Source organism: Vollenhovia emeryi, unplaced genomic scaffold, assembly GCF_000949405.1.
Source record: "Vollenhovia emeryi isolate VEMERY1.0 unplaced genomic scaffold, V.emery_V1.0 DF939168.1, whole genome shotgun sequence".
NCBI lineage: Eukaryota > Metazoa > Arthropoda > Insecta > Hymenoptera > Formicidae > Vollenhovia > Vollenhovia emeryi.
The window spans coordinates 778,751-795,342 of record NW_011967198.1 but is presented as its reverse complement, the minus strand read 5'-3'; the positions used below and the strand labels follow the sequence as shown (position 1 = coordinate 795,342).

At 42.3% G+C, this 16,592-nt stretch overlaps 2 protein-coding genes and 1 long non-coding RNA gene across 5 annotated transcripts in view; 1 reads left to right on the top strand and 2 right to left on the bottom strand.

Annotated features, from left to right (window-relative positions):
* The window catches only part of LOC105564126, a 28,097-nt gene extending 16,508 nt beyond the window's left edge, over nucleotides 1-11,589 (top strand). Inside the window, exons 3-4 of the long non-coding RNA XR_001009094.1 lie at nucleotides 11,067-11,365; nucleotides 11,493-11,589. This is a non-coding gene — a long non-coding RNA (uncharacterized LOC105564126). The remainder of the gene's footprint in view (nucleotides 1-11,066; nucleotides 11,366-11,492) is intronic.
* Nucleotides 4,122-7,835, bottom strand: LOC105564125 (synaptic vesicular amine transporter). Of its 2 annotated transcripts, none has more exons than XM_012016277.1 (8): nucleotides 7,451-7,835; nucleotides 7,160-7,369; nucleotides 6,603-6,869; nucleotides 6,474-6,514; nucleotides 5,993-6,139; nucleotides 5,364-5,685; nucleotides 4,945-5,164; nucleotides 4,122-4,657 (listed from the first exon to the last, which is right to left on the bottom strand). In XM_012016277.1, exons 1-7 carry the CDS (start codon nucleotides 7,542-7,544, stop codon nucleotides 4,947-4,949), a joined length of 1,299 nt encoding a protein of 432 aa, XP_011871667.1. In that variant the 5' UTR covers nucleotides 7,545-7,835; the 3' UTR covers nucleotides 4,122-4,657; nucleotides 4,945-4,946. The 2 variants fall into 2 exon arrangements, with proteins under 2 accessions (XP_011871667.1, XP_011871666.1); XM_012016276.1 differs by having other exon boundaries at nucleotides 4,122-5,164; nucleotides 7,451-7,558; nucleotides 7,640-7,835.
* Nucleotides 11,590-11,688: 99 nt separating the features above from the next.
* The window catches only part of LOC105564127, a 7,848-nt gene continuing 2,944 nt past the window's right edge, over nucleotides 11,689-16,592 (bottom strand). The window contains exons 3-8 of one of the 2 annotated variants that reach the window (XM_012016278.1): nucleotides 15,711-16,205; nucleotides 14,589-15,083; nucleotides 13,964-14,455; nucleotides 13,297-13,637; nucleotides 12,625-12,858; nucleotides 11,689-12,478 (exon numbers count right to left, since the gene is read on the bottom strand). In XM_012016278.1, the coding sequence (XP_011871668.1) occupies nucleotides 12,209-12,478; nucleotides 12,625-12,858; nucleotides 13,297-13,637; nucleotides 13,964-14,455; nucleotides 14,589-15,083; nucleotides 15,711-16,205 (2,327 nt within the window). In that variant the 3' untranslated portion in view covers nucleotides 11,689-12,208. Of the gene's footprint in view, nucleotides 12,479-12,624; nucleotides 12,859-13,296; nucleotides 13,638-13,963; nucleotides 14,456-14,588; nucleotides 15,084-15,710; nucleotides 16,276-16,592 lie in introns of both variants that reach the window. The other variant, XM_012016279.1, reaches the window with a different exon arrangement.

Sequence of the window (16,592 nt, the reverse complement as noted above, 5' to 3'; positions counted from 1 at the left end):
AGCGTCATCCAATCAAGAATTATATAATTTAATTATTTGGATATCTTTTTACATATATACTTTTATATGTAATATATATAATTTTACATATACTTTTTTACAGTGTGGAATATTAGTCTTGAGATTCTTCCTCGCTCGTGTTAGCACATGAAGACATATGTTCTTTCTCGAAGTTGTCTCGGATACTTGAAAGATTATACAATTGAACCGATGTACTGGTTTCTGATCTTTTGTATTTTTTATTCATTATTTATTTTATTACTAATATGATATTTATTTTTATTTTTTCAATTTTATTATTAAACACAATAACTAATGTGGTTATTGTCCGCTTAACTAGTTGAAATTTTTATCCTTCCATCTGACGGAAATATCATTTGCTTACTTTTTAAAAATAGACTGAACGAGGACTGGTATTTTACGAGTTTCTATCTGTGATAAGCGGACGTAGCCCCGCCACTGAAATCAATGTGTATACATACGTCCATTACATGGGCGAGAAATCAAATTACGCATTTCTGGATTTCCATTTCTGGAGATGCCTTTTAGGACCAATCGGCAATTAGCTGTCCCGATTTAAAGCGGATGTCGTCGCGAATAAAAGACGAGACGCCGAGGTCGCTTAGTCAAGCCGTGACACGGCTCCGTTTCCTCACTTGTGTTTTTCTTTTCCCCTTTTCATTATCTGCCGTGCAGTTTGTCTGCAGTTTAACTCCGATTCTAATTCCCGGCGCGAGATTAATGCAGCGGGATTGAGTTGCGCTCCCCGCCGCGTTATGGAAATAAGTTGCGCGCTTAGCAAGGCGTTTCTTTACGAGAGCTCGCGAGGTCTTATCGTTACTTACAAAATTGTATGGAGAAATTTTGCATAACTGCAAATACCAAACCGATGGAGTTGTCTTTGTTTATGCGACTATGCTTTGTAATATGAAAGTCGGACTTTAGTCAGCTGTTAATACCAGAGGAAACGCCCCTGTAAATTGAGAAAGATATAAATGGAACTATAAAAGAGCGCATATAGGATTTATCACGGAGACACGATAAGGTTTTCAAGATTTTCTTGAAAAATTATGTTTTCCTTTCTCCATTATCGTTTTCGTAGGAACGATCCTATTGTTTTGACAGGTGTAACGCGCACACATTGTTCCCGGTCTCTTTTCGATTTCTTCTCCAGCGATGTTGAAGCACGGCGGAGGGTTCGAAGGATCGGGGGGGGGGGGAGGGGATTTGGGGTGCCGCTTCGATTTGCACGTATCAGCCAATCCAGCTTTGCGGAGCCGCACGATAAAATATGTGCGGACCAGCCGATGTAGGTGGACAGATTGCCAGGGACACCGATATCGCACCGAAAGGATCTGCCAGGGTTATGGTTTTGAAAATGGGATACGGCGCGGAGGACGATAAGAAAGGGGGAAAAAAATAGCGAGGAGGGCCATCGAGATTTGAGGGGTGTCGAATGATTCGTTAGCGACGGCGACGAGGTCGGGCATTAAATTCCGCTCAGGGTCGACGACGAGGGCTGGCACGTTTTATCGCGGGGTTTACTTCGGCGATCTTTCATGCAACGCCGCGCCACTAATCTCTGCCGCGTCGCGGAATATAAAGATGGGGATCGGCGGCCGGAATTGGGGCGATGCGCGAGAGAAGTGCGGATGTTTAAAGCTGAAAAGGCCGGAGAAAAGATTAATAAAAAACATGGTTCGTAAAGGTCAAACGGGCGACACGTGCTAAGAACGGACGTTTTCGAGAGAAACCCGCGAAAATGGCGAGCTTGAATGTTACGCCGCAAATACCTTCTAATCACACGAAATAGATGAACATAGATTTATCGCGTAGACAACATCCATGCTGTTATCGCGACACAAATATTATCGTATGCCTCGGTAGTCGAACTGGTGAGTCGCCCGCCTGGAGTGTAGGGAGGTCCAGGTTGAAACCCCGGTTGAGGTAATATTTTTCGCAATAAATTTTCTGCGTTAAAACCACATCGCCAGTCGTGGTCGATTAGAAGCTTAATCATTGTTAAACACAGATTTGTTTATAAAAGAAACGAACGGAAGAGTGTTTTGCGAAGGGTGAATTATTTGATAATTACCTGGCGAGACGTGCACGTTTAGGAAGCTTGCAGAAGACCTCGTCTCCTCGCCATCTCCGTCTTCTGCCTGCACGCTGCGATCGTTATTGCTCGATATACCTCATGTATTTACCTTATCACGTTATCTTGCCGCCGCTCCGAGGCTTTGCGTCACGGAACGAGGCCATCAACATTTTGCCTTGCGGAGGCGGTCGAAAATCACTGGACCATCGTCACGCTCCTCCATTAAATATATGCGCGACGTCTATTCAGTCGTTGACTCCTCCTCCCCGCCGTCGTTTGCGTTTTATCACGGCTCTCTTTACCTACCTCACTGCTAACGACGCGGTCGAGGGCTTTTATGCGACGAACTTTGCACAGCGCGCTTTATTTCGTGCGGGATAAAAGTCGCGCGGACCCCACACGCATATCGATTTCCTATTTATAGGATATAATTTAACCAACCTTAATTATTGACTCGCTACGGAGTACCGGACAGGATTGACCTTTTCGGCTAATTAAAGACGTATGCCTACGTGAAATAATGAAAAGGACGTTCGCACGTGTCTCGGAGGAAACTGCGAATAAAATGAGGGTGGATGAAAGATACACAATTTACGCACGGGAAAAGTTATAACGGCGCTAAAGTGATTATTTTTTTCAATCTCCGCTTGATGCTGTTATTTTTACATTTATATATGTGTAAGGTTATTTATTACCGCGCGGAGGAAAGAAAGTGCGTTTATTATCGATCTCACAGCTGAAATTAGTACACTTTTGCAGAATAGGGATAACACGAAAACGCAGATATACAGTGGAGATTGGAAAGCCAACCGCTACGTGTAGCGTAGGTATACAATTCCGTAGCGGAACTCAACGTCGGTTGATTAATTAACGATGTTGGTTCTGCGCTATTAATAATTCCGCACTGACGTTGAATTGATACACAAAGTTCCTCCGAGGGGAACACGTCATTTTTAGAAAGCTGTCCACGCACGTTGTTCCCCGGACTGCACTTATTGTTAGCTCCTTCCGCGACGGCGGCGCGATTAGTCCAACACCCTTGCTAATGACGATCGGCGTTGTTCACCGAATAAACCCCGGGGTGCAAAGTCACGCCCCATTTCGCTTCCTCTCGCGCCCTGCTCCTACGTTTACAAATCCTTCGAACACCGAACGGCACCACCGCCCTGTTTACGTTACGCCTCCGACTTCCACGAGGGAAAATAACGTCGGGCTTTATCGATGCGCTTGAATTTCCCTACGATCAATATTTACGCGGTTCGATCGAAATCATTAGGCTGCACTGGGGATAATACGGTTGAAACGTTAATACATAGATAGGCGAAAATGCCAGCGATATCCTCAATTTGCACCACCAACAAGTACTATAACTTAAAGAACGAAAGATGCGACAAGGGTGTAAAACTTACGCGCTCTGGGGAAAAAAAATACAGCAACCCATTTTGGGGCCCACAATTAGTAATCGAATTATTTGAATCGTTCGCGACTCTACTCTGGGAAAAAATTTTGTCCGTTTTTTTGCAGTTAAAGCAACTTAACATTTCGGTTAGTGTGTCGTAGGTAAAAATTATCTTTGCGTTACTGAATATCGACAGAACTAATTTTGAGAGAATTGATTAGTATTACTTTGAGGGGTCATTCCACTTTAACGGCCCAAAAACTATGCTTATCTTTAACAATTTTTTTTCACAGTAAATATATTTCACAGTAAATACACCATACAATGAAATCAATCTTTTGGGGATTTATTAAGGTACTCTTAAATGGCAAAAAAAAATTTTTGTCATAATTTAAACAATTTTTAATTAAGCGTTTTTTACACCGTGCGAATGGCGTGTCAAGAAAGATGCAAATTCGCTTCAATTAAAATCAATTAAAAAATAAAAAAAAATGTTTAAATTATGACAAACATTTTTTTGTGTTATTTAAGAGTGCCCTAATAAATCCCAAAAAGATTAATTTCATTGTATGGTGTATTTGCTGTGGAAAAAGTTGTTAAAGATAAGCATAGTTTTTGGGCTGTTAAAGTGGAACAATCCAAATAATTCGATTGCTAATTGTGGGCCCGAAAATGGGTCGCTGCCTTTTTCTTTCCCAGAGCAGAATCGAACGAAACGTATCTCACCACTTGCAATCGAGGGATCGTCATTTGCTTTCGGCTCTTTGCGTTTTTGAAGCTCCACCTGCGATTCGATTTTGCACGCAAACCGATCGTGCAACACGCGATTGATCGAGTACATTGTGTACGGCACGGTGATCTACGTAAGCTAATGATGAGTCAATGCTTGCGGCAGACGGCGGGACTGTTAATGTAACGTAAACGAATTTCGCTGTAGATTGACTGCATTAATAAGCTTTCAGAGCTATCGGCTACACCGGCCGATCGATCGTCGTCATTTTCCGCTATCAGAAGCGCGCGTTTCTTGTCCTGTCTCCCGCGAATTCAGCGAATTCCTGCTCTCCGATCCGAGAAACGTCGCCGTGCCGCGGATAACAGCCTCGGGGAAGTTGTTCGGCCAATAATTCACTTGGGTTACCAATTACGACGAAGATCCGGTTCTGCATAGCGCAGTTAATTGGGGACACAATCTTATTAGACACTATTTCGAGGTGTCCAAAAGCGGATTTGACGATACTTGACGTCGAGCGATTGTCCACCAAAGCGGAGACAATGGCTCGCGAAAATTATGATAATTAGGAAATATAAAAAACATAGCGAGTGACCGACGCATCTCACGAAATGGAAAGAAACGAAATGCTGACAGGAATAGAAATTTTGCAGAGTTCTCCGGGGTTAATTAACGTGATATTCCGTTTGTGATTATTGCTAAACGAGTCTTATTTACTGTCAAAGGTCTTCGTCGGAGTCGTGAAATCTTTCGTAGGTGGCGATGGATTTTTGAAACGTGTCGTAGTCCTTCTTTTCCTCTTTCTTCGCCAACAGCTTCCTCCGCTCCAACGAGAGGTATATCAACAACGGACAGTACGCCATGTTCACGATGCCCACGACTCGCATGACCCACGGGAATCCAATGGCTTTGACCATTTCGCCGCTCATGATAGGTCCTTCAAAAGAAAAGAGAGAGAGAGAGAGATTTATGCGATATCTTGGGAAATGTTCCACTTTTTTTTAACTGTAAAGTGTTGCAATCGAGGGCAGCGTTTGCCAAGGGCGGGTTGCCTGGCCTTTATACTTCTGCTTTCTAAGATGATTTCCCTCGATTTTATTTCAAATAACCGGTCTTAATTCTCCGATCGGTTTTACCTAAGGAGTAAGCTAAACTGACAGCCACTTGTTGGATCGAATAAACGGGTCCGTAGTTGCCATTTCGGTCCACCAGGCTGGCCAGCAACGGCACCAGAGCTGCATCCGCGACGCCGATGCCCAGACCCATTCCCAGATGCGGGAATATCAACTGCGACATTGTGTCCGCCGACGGGATTAGAATGGCGCTAACGCCGACCACGAACATAGCCAGGATCGCCACTTTGCTGCGCCCGTAACGATACGCTATCACACCGAAGAAGTTGGTCCCGATTAAGTAGCCCACGCTGTCCGGTATGAATACCGTGCCCAGTTGCCATTTCTGCAAGGGATGTTAGTCGAAAGGAGCAACGCTTTTCCGTATTCTTGCAGAATTTGCAACATTATTAGCATCGTGCGTTATTTAAATTAGGCTTCTAATTTCTTATGCTTAGCTTCGTCGACGTTGATTGACGTTATTTATAATCTAATGGAACTCCGAGCTCTCGAAATTGTCGTTAATTGTATTGATATTATAACATAGACGATTAACTTATGAAATTGAAGTAATTGCAACAGACTGAAGCTCGTTGATGAAACTTACCACCGGTATTTTTTATTTAAAAAAATGAGAGTCCTCTGTCACATACCTTAGGTTTTATGTGAGTCCGAAGCCAAATCGGCAGGCAAGGTTCTAATATCGCCATCGGCGACGTCGAGCACCAAATTGCACCGGAGATAATGAGGATATGTGGATTAGATAATAAATGCAGCCAAGTAGTTTGCTGCTCGCTTGGCTGTTGATATATGAAACAGCGAAATGTAATTAAGCAGTTTGATTTTAATGAACATAAAATCGCATACTTTTACATAAAGCACGAGCAAGTAACTTGTCACTATTTTAAGTGTTTAGAATAATGTAATTATTGCAATATTATTGACGGTACAAACTCATAAAAAAAAACGACAGAATCGCAAACTCTAAAGTTACTTTCCGAGAGACAATTCCTCGAGCGTCACGGGCACATTTAATCGCATTCGAGTTAGGAATTTCACGCCTGTTGTACTTTACAAATCTAATATTGTTCTGACTGTGGTGTCTTAATGCCTCAAGATAATGAATACAAGTACCTCGACGTTTGTCTGAACGTCTAATGTCAAAATTTGCAGACCTGCGAAAATATAACGTGTTTCAATACTTCATTATCGTCATGCGAGGAAATACGTTTTCTACAATAGCAATTTTTAAGGGCTAATTACAAATTACTATAACGATGAGGCTGGACACCAGCAGAAATGGCGCCATTTTTCCCTCGAGATCGTAGAGCACGGAACCGATCGGATAGCCCAGGAGAACGCCCAGGGCGATGCTGCCGAGAACGAAACCCATGATCTTGGATCTTTCGTCCTCCTCGGAATACTGAGAGGCGACTAGTGACATGCCGGAAACTGCTATGCACGCTGAAGCTATACCTTGAATGCTCCGTGCCAAGAACAGTATCTCGTACGTTTGTCCGAAGGCGAACACTGTGCGACAGCAATGAAAACTCGAGTTTACAGAAACGGAAATTAACTTGGAGCGTTAAATTAACAAACGGCAATTTCGTAAAAACCAAGTTAAATGTGCAAACTAATTGGAAGACTCTTTCGTTTCGATTCAACGCTGAACGATGCTCGATCCGTTCTTATTTCGCTTCATTGATGAAGCGACTCTCTCCGCGAGATCGCGGGACGAAGCTCGAATCGTTACGGACGCGCGTCAAGTTCGGTTTACTGGAAAAGCGCGGGTAATGGTGAAAATGTCGTCCATAACTTACGCAAAGCAGCCAACAAGAGGCTGAGATTTCCCATGAACAGAGGTCTAGCGTAACCCAGTGTGCCAGTGAGAGTGCCCACGGCGGGATTCAAAATTAATTGGACCAGAGCCTTTGAGCTCAGCAGTAATCCCACTCGGCCGTTTTCGTCCTCCTCGGCGCTCGCGGTCGTATTCGCGTCGAGCGTGCACAGGTAATCAGGGATAATCGGCACTGAAACATTTCCGAATCAGCAAATTGTTTAGCTCGTCATTTGTCCTCCCTCCCTGTGTCTCTCGATTTCGTCGTAATTACCGACTACCGTCAACAGGACATTATCCAGGAAGAGGCTGAGATAGACCATTGCGACGGTGACCATGCGACTGTTCGTCAGACTGCCAAATCTCATCCTTGATCATCGATCTCGACGTAAAGGGAAAGAAAAATCGAGTGCACTGAGAAGTCACTGTATTCACGAAGAGTGTGGAGAAATTAGGAATCTACCTTCAACGAAACTTTGCGCATAGCAATCCTTGGATTCTCAACAATCCCGTTGGCAACGATTTAGATCGACGTTACTGGTGGAATAAATTATGAACGCGGAGTAAAATTGTTAAAAGGTTTGTTAGTTAAATGTAAACTTTCCGAAAGGAACAAAGTGAGATGTAAGTTAGATGGAGGTTATTCAGGAGGAACAAGGTTATTCAGGAGGAACAAGGTTATTCAGAAGTGTACTCCGTTCGGGACGGTGGTCTACATTTCTCAATCTATTTACTTGAAACAAATTTCCTTTTCGAAAAATTTCACGTCTCCTTCTCTCTATCTCTTTCTTCCTTTTCGTCAGCCTGATAAGCACGTAATTCAAAGTAGTTTCCCTCGAATTTCTCTTATCTTTTCTCCTTTTTTTTTTGTCACTTGAAAGGCCGTTCCAAACGTGACTGGAAAGCGGACGAGTTTCGTGCGAGCTTTTATAGCCTCTGGAGCTCGTCCTTGCGCAGAAGCTTTTCCATGGGGGGCAACGCGAAGGTTGGTCCGAATGGCGTACCGTTTCACGAGTCGATGCACTTTTCGATTTATCTCCATTATAGCGACTTATCGGTCGTCGCCAGCTGCTCTGATTTTCGCGGTTTTCATGGTGGTCTTATGAGGTGGAAATAAACCATGGCGCATGTGGTCGTAAACCGTAGGAAAACGGCGACGGGCTCGACGAAGGGGTTGCGCGCGTTGGGAAGTAGAATTTTCGGAGGGTTGCGTGCGTGTGTCCTCTTTGGATGTACGTGCGCGATCGGTCAGTATTAAAAATTTGGCAATTGGAAAATTTAATTCCTAACATATTTTCGATTGCTATAAACTCGAATTGTGTAACTTGACGATTAAATAATTTTTTAAACACAAATAATCATGGTTGGCGCATTATATCGCACGTATTGTTTGTTATACTTTGTTACTGTAAAAAATAAAATTCAATGGACTCAGAGCCCTTGTAAATTTATAACAACTATTTCTTAATTGTAGAAGCTTTACTCGTGCATTTTTGTTGTAACTTGAACAAAGTCTCATTCCAATAGTTTTTTTTTTTTTAGAAAATCAACTATAAGTCCGTAAATAATCCGTTGTTGAAGTTGAAGATTTCAGTAAAAGGAGGCGACTGTGTGTATCACTGAATTTTAATTAAGATATTTTGCATTTAGCGTCGTCGGCGAAAGGAGATAAAAAGGAATAAAACATTCGCGCGCAAATGACGAATTGTCCTCTCATACCTCGCACTGCGGTGAACGCAAACTTCATTTTCGCGAGTCTCTTTGTTGCATGCCCGCTACCTCGCTACCTCGTCATCGATATTCCTGCGGAGCACACACCTGTGCCCTGCTTGCGAAATTACGATCGACCATAATGCAATTTCGACGTTGAGGTACGCGCCAAATTGATTCTGCGCCGTGCACGGCGCAGCTTTCCGCTCGTGTCCTCCTCGCTTAATGCAGCGAGGAACCTCCGTCGCCGAATTGGTCAACGAGCTTGTCAATAATTATGAGGAAGTTCAATGTTCAGCAAGGTTTGCGCTCGTACTTGGGAAGAATTTAATTGAAACTTTGAGACACGATTTAACAAGTACATCTTCAGAGTCGATTTAATATTTGATATGTCGTATTCGCAATCGCGATTCACTGAGAATGAAGCGCGTATTCGAGTCGGTCTGAATTTTACTTGACGATTTTAACAATCGATTCTTAAGAAACTGATATACGCGTGTGCATGCGATAGTTTTTAAATTTTTTACAAGTATTACAATTATTTCCCGCGCAACACGAGAATGAACTTTAATTTACAAGTAATAAATTGAATGACGAATTGTCCCTCTTTAATTAAAAAATTAATAGTCCTTTTAAATGGGGGCAATTAAACTGTCCTGTAAAAATAGAGTTAAATTAGTTTGCACGTGTATAATAGTTAAAATTGTCTATTAGTACATTTATATACACACCGGTCAAATTGAAGCCGATTCTTTTGTGAATTATAATTCAAGCAACGATACTCGCATTTTAAAATGCTCTCTCAATCGAGCGGAATCGTAATCTTGAGCAACGTGAATTAGTTTGTAAAACAAGGCGTAAAATTGTGCGTTAATGAAAAGACCCGCCTGCTTATCGAAATACAAGGGACATGATTGCACGGCGTGACTTTATTCAGCATTAAATATTGTATTTCGAGGCAATAACAATCCGCCGATGGCAATATCAAGGCGGCCTTGGTGTTTAGTATCGCGGTATACGGCGCGCTGTGTGTTTACGCAAGGTCGTCGCGCTACCATTCGCACAGTGAAACTCGAGCCGGCAGGTTGTTGCGCGAGCCGCTCCGTGTACCGTCGCGTTATTACTCCCGATCGCGACGTGTATTAGCGAGTACCAGACGCAGTCATGTTTTAGTAGAACAAGATGTGATCATTAGTCGTAATTAAGGATTCGTAGCGCCGGTTATCGCGAAGCGCATATTTCGTCCGGTTTATCTTCTACGGAGTAGAAATCGGAACGGAACGAAGAACGGGAATAATAAATTATTAATGAATAAGCTTAGTCGACCTTAACTGGCACGTGTTCAATTAAATAAAATAAAAAGATACACAGTGCGACGTTTCGACCAAGGATTTAAGTCCTTCTCGAGCACATTCTAAAAGGAACAAACCGATCGGGATTGCAGGCTTATCGACGATACAAATTAAATTAATAGACAATCAAAATGTGTACAATAATAATACGTAAAATGAAACAAGATCACAAATAATGAGTACAGCAAAAGATATGGTTTGTCAAAGCGGATACATAATATAACAAATTGAGAATAAATCCTAGATCAGTCAATTATCTAACTAGGTCTAGTCTGTCTAGGATTTATTCTCAATTCGTTATATTATGTATCCGCTTTGAGAAACCATATCTTTCATTGTACACATTTTGATTGTCTATTAATTTAATTTGTATCTTCGATAAGCCTGCAATCCCGATTATCGGTTTGTTCCTTTTAGAATGTGCTTGAAAAGAACCTAAACCCTTGGTCGAAACGTCGCACTGTATATATCTTTATTTTACTTTATTAAACACGCGCCAATTAAGGTCGACTAAACTTATTCATTGTTATTTATTACTGGCGATCTAAAGGGATTATCGTGTTTTAATAAATTATCGTATCGCAACAATTGACAATTAATTGTCGCGACGTACTTGGCGATACTTGTTAGATACGAAAAAACTTGGTATTGCATTTAAAATTTTCGAGAAAAAGAAACGAATCGCTTTGCATTGATTACGTGGTGTAATATTACGAATTGCCGGGACGAGTTGTTCTAGTAACGCGTTACATTTCGATCGTGTATCGATGATACATTTGAAATGGAAGAAACGGAATATTTAAGGTACACAATTTACTTTTTTTTCAGGATACGTTAACCGTTGCGTGTCGGCGAGACTTGTGTGCGACCTTCGTGTTTGTTTTGACACCGCGAGCCGACGTGTCATTCACACGGCGAAACTTGGGTCGGCAGGTAGTGCGTCGCGTGTAATTATCGTCGGGAGTGTCGTGCAAAGTACGGGCGATTATTTTATTATAATGATTAACACGCGCGGTCGCAATTAACCGTGTTTTCGCGAGTGTTGTGTACGCGAGTGAGCAACGAAGGAATCTGAGAGGAGGAGGAGGCCAGGGCGCGGCATCGGGCGACGGTGGAGCAGCTATGGAGTGAGTAAATCTTTTATTTCTCTCGTTAGTCGCAAAAGTAATCGTTTCATGCGCGGACAATAATAATCCTTTCGTGATATAAATTATTCTCTGTTGCGATAATTTTACGTATATCTTTATTTTGCAGTCCGACGCAATTTCAGTCGCAATTCCACCGCTGCTCATCATATCGGTGAGTGACGCATTATTTTTTAAATATTACTAAGATAGTGGATCTGTGTAAAATCGGACAATATGTGTAGATACAAAGTAAAGCTCAAGAATATAAATATAATATCTCACACAGATCTGTTATCTTGGATGGATGACTAGGACATTTTTAATTTGTTACAATCATCAATTTATTAAACACGTACATGAATTGTCATTGCAAATAAGATGTTCAAAGTCTATTCTAATTTTGTATTTGTCGATTTTACGTCATCTATAATAAAGACGTTTAATATCGCCAGACCCATGCAACATTGCAAACAATACTTTACTGGCATTCGGAACAATAATAATTGTTTCGTGTTTACAATAAAATGTGACTATCGAATTTGTCCTAAAGTATAAAATCGTATCTCGAGCACTTGATACGTTTTTTAATACGTAATTCACGCAACGGTTACGAATACGGGCCTTGAACTTATTAGTTAAATCGGTCTTTCTTCGCTTCGAGAAATAAAAGACATAATGTGGCGAAGAGAAATATTTTGCAGATTATAAATTTTGTTTTAAATCTCTTAATTACTTCACGCGTTCTATTATAAATTTTATGAAAAATTTGTAAGAATGTAGAATATTAAAAATTGAATACTAAAGCTAAAAGAAAAAACTTGAAACTAAACTCAAAGAAACTTATCAAAAACGGGTAACTCTGCTGGCACATTCGTCCTCCTGATCTTTTTCGTCTTCTTCGTCCTCTTCCTCGTTATCGATTCTTCGCTCTCTCGCCATATTCGTTGGACTGGCGTATCTCATGGGATACATTTCGACGTGTAGTCTGCCAGGGCTAGGTGAAGAATTAGCTCTATTACAAGTAATTTCTGCATTGCTTCTCTCTCCCAAAATTATCCTCCGAGATTTATAAATTCTGGGCTGCGCGTAAATGACGCCGTTTGTTGCTAGAGACTGGAAATTGAAAAGATTTTCCTCATTAAAGCCATGTATACGACTGTGCATAAATCCTACACGTTATATTAAGCACAAAGGAAGGAGTTATTTGCTTAGGAAAAATATGTATGTAATTAATCTCCCGTCGCTCAATGGATATTCACCTTCGTACTCTCGATATACACTTGTGGCGTGGCGTAGGCAGCGTCGATCTCCTTCATTTCAGCATGACATTGGCAATTATTGTATACGGGCATTTCACGGTGATTTGGACTTCCGTATCTCTCGCGATATTTCGAGTTCGGACTTGAATTACCGTAGTAATTTGGATATGCTGCTGGCACTCGTAAAACTTGACTTTCTCGAGTAGGAGGAACGTAATCGTAGGAGGAACGCGACTGCACATATAAACCGCGTTCCTTTATTATCAATGAGGAAACGTTTTTCAATAAATTCAGTGAAATATTTCGTAATATAATATGAATATCAATAACAAATTATTATAATTAACCTACACTGAGAAAAATTTCCAACCGATAAACCAATTAAATGGTGTTTCCGGTGGTTAATTTTTCCGATTAAATTATGGATACGCCCGATTAAATTTATCCGACGAAATGCAGTTACCGGTGAAATTTGTTCGAAAGACCGATCGTATTTTTCATCGGATGTACAATTTAATCGGATCTATCCGTTTGTTATTATGTAATAATTGGATTATCCGATTATATTTAATCGGGCATTTTTCTCAGTGTACAATTATAATAATCAACAACACAATTCGTTATTACTTTGAAAATAATTAATAATTGAGAGAGAATACGTGGCGTCCTGACCTGCCTGACGATCGTATTAACAATCGAATCGGTCGGTAGATTAACGGGATCGATTTTTTGTTCGGGTTCTTTTATTCGGGGTGTGTGCGTGACCATGTAATAAATTCTCGGTATTAAGACACCGAAAATAATTAAGTAAGCCGTGGCAATTATACCGAAGAAAACGGTTGCGTCGCGATTTTCTGGCTGCATCAACGTAAAGCACATTAGCCAGGTCGCCCATATTATCAATAGACCGACAGCAGAGCCGAAGAAGCATTTTCCCTCGTAGTAATTGCGTTGCGTTCGGACAATGAAGTAGCAAGCAGCGAACAATCCAATCAATAAAAATATATCGTATCCTGGAAACAATATTAGAATTTTAATTTTAATAAAGCGACTACAATTGCGATTGCCTCTGAGTAATTTCAGGAAAACACTTAGAACGTAAAATTTTACATCAAGTTATCAAGTTATAATGTATCATTATTATATTAATGTAACATTAATATCAGATGGAAATTAGAATAAGGCAAACTAAACCCATCAAGATTTCCAAGAAAAAAAAAGAAACAATTCATTTACAATCAGAAGATTCAGAAATGAATGAAAAATTATTACGAATGTCCAAGTGACGATCACTCGCGTAAATTCGGTGTGGGATCAATAAGCGATTCGGTTACTGTACCTAGTAACGCAACAAAGATGAGGCTCCTGGCGACCATAGCTGAATTCATTGCGCTCAGAACGAAAAACATAACCGACACGGCGATTTGCACGCCGTACATGAACAGCGCCATGAGACTCTGCAGGTAGCCGTTAATGTGAATGACAAAAACACCGCCCGTGGACAGGGCGAGGAAAAGTGCTCTCGAGAGCATGATCGAGAAGGTGAGGCCGAACGCGAGAGTGGTGAGGAGGATCTTCCAGGCGTTCAGGCTCTCCGCGCCGAAATAATTGTCCGTCACGCAGAAGGGTAGCGCTGTCAGTAGGGTAAACAGGTTGGCCAGGACGAGGACGATTGTCAGGGTCGGATTGCCGTCAAGTATTTCCTCGGACGCGAAACGATGGACGATAAGGATCGCCATGACGCAGCACGCAAAAGTGCCGCATACGATGACAATCAGGAAAACAGGAACGTAGACGCTGTTCTTCAGGACACTTTTGCCGACGACATCCACTGAAATGTCAAATCGATGCGTTAAAAGCAACCCGAAAAATATCACTTTCGATAGCCCCGCTAACTTTGAAATAGTGTCATAGAAACAAACGTGCAATTTCGGTACTCGTAGTATTACATTTGTATCGTTTACCTTTCGTAACGTCGTCAGAGCGTCCTTGAAAATTGGTGCAGTTCTCGCAATTCCCGGCGAGATGCTCCAAGCAGAGCCCCGGCTTTCCGGACATCGTTCTCTTCGGGAGAACGCGTAACTTGGACACTTCGATCTCGTAGAAGGCGACGTCGATAAGCTCGTGCCGCATCTTCGTGGCGACCACGTATCTCACCGCGTGTGCTCGCGGCTGCATGTGCAGGACCTCGTAGACATCGAGATCGCGTATTTCCCGTCCCGTTTCTGGGGATTGCGTCACGACGCTGCTCTCCTCGTTATCGATGGGCCAGCTTCTCCTGCGGACATCCTGAAAGACTTCCGCCAGCTCGATGACGGCCTTCCCAATGTCGAGGAGATACGGAGAGTGGTTCGCTGAGTTGTCGGAGTTCTCCGGGAATTCGCCCGCGCTTGAGAACTCTCCAAGATCGAAACGAGGAATTTCCGGCTTAATGACATACGATCCGAATGGTATGAGGTCTGGAAAGTTGAAGACGTTGTCGTGCGCGCGCTAAATTTAGATTAATAATACCGCCTGCATCCAAATTTCGACTTGGCTATCTGGAATCGCGGTAGTACAAGAGGTCTGTCGAAGCTGAATTTTTGAAAGAACGATCTGCAAAACGCGAAGAGAGACGTTGATTTCGTACATTGAGAATTTCTTATTACGCTAAATTCGCGCGAGTTAATTTATCTAGTGGCTGCGCGGCAACATCGGTTAACTTTAATTGTGGTTTAACCGTCCCGTTGTCTCGTTTCAGCTTTAATTCTGGGGAGAAACAAAGGACCTTTCGAACTAAGGTTAAAGTTAAACGACGTTGGTAAAACTGTCTCTTAACTCTCGCCTATTATACTACCACGGCTAACTTGAATAATGTAGCTGCTGTTACAAGCGGTACTTGGCGACAATATTTGATATAATACTTGGCATTAATTTAGATTAATGTTCCTACGTAGCGGGCCAGTTGTACGGTGATATCATATAAATAAGTTTCTTTTTAACATAAAACAGATATTCCGCTTTACGAAGTGTATCATCGCGTAAAGATTAAACTATTATCCCCCCGCAATTTCTCCCGGCATCCGCCGATACCTAAAATTACTTGCCGTCAATATCCGAATTATCGAGCGGCAGCAGGAGCCACGTTTCTCTGGAACCCCTCGATTCCTCATTCTCTCCCAGCCATCGTAGCACGTCATTTCTCTCGCCGATTGCGACTATCACTGTTTCCGTGACGTTCGCGTACCTGTCACCGTTGACGCGCCTGTCACTTCGCTTCACGCACACACCGGCGTCCTTGGTAACTTCCAGGAAACGATCGAGAACGGAGTCCGCGCTGGTGCGCACCAGATCAACGGTCTCGTATCGGGCGCTGAGATAATGCGCCAGGATATCGATCACGGCCACGGTAAAATCCCGCTCCTCGTAGACGCCGATCGGCAGGCCGCCGTGATCGCGTAGATAATCTATCACATGCCCGTACTGGGATGGCACCAGCACACCCATCTCATAATCTGGCGCGCAACTTTGCTCGACCGCTACTCGCAAAACTCGTCTAAACACCGTAATCCTATCGTGACACGTGTCGAAGATTCTTAGTCCTGCGTAATATACGTGATAATTATTCATGAGGACGTACACCTCGGATATACCTTAAGGCTTATCTTGACCCTGAAACGTGATGACTAACATACAGACGCTTTCTAGAAACATTTTGACACGTATTCGAGATATATACAGGGTGAGTCTTTCCATATCCGACAAAATTTTTGAGAAGGTAGAACGGATCGAGATGAACGGAAAAGTCCTGTACCATTTTGCAATTTTCGTAATAGTTAACGAATAATTAATTATTAAAAATCGTTGTCTTAGACCGGCCTACCGCCCAATTCGAGCGCGTGGCGAGATGTGCGCATAGCAATATCGATCGCCGGGCGGTTACATCTTGCCACGCGCTCGAATTGGGCGGTAGGCCGGCCTAAGACAAC

What these genes read in the sequence shown, in the direction of transcription:
- LOC105564125 (XM_012016277.1), bottom strand. Translation starts at nt 7,544, where the DNA reads ATGAGATTTGGCAGTCTGACGAACAGTCGCATGGTCACCGTCGCAATG. An exon ending in CCTCATCGTTATAGTAATTT is followed by an intron (nt 6,515 to 6,602) that starts GTAATTAGCCCT and finishes ATATTTTCGCAG; the next exon opens with GTCTGCAAATTTTGACATTA. An exon ending in GGACTCACATAAAACCTAAG is followed by an intron (nt 5,686 to 5,992) that starts GTATGTGACAGA and finishes CATCCCTTGCAG; the next exon opens with AAATGGCAACTGGGCACGGT.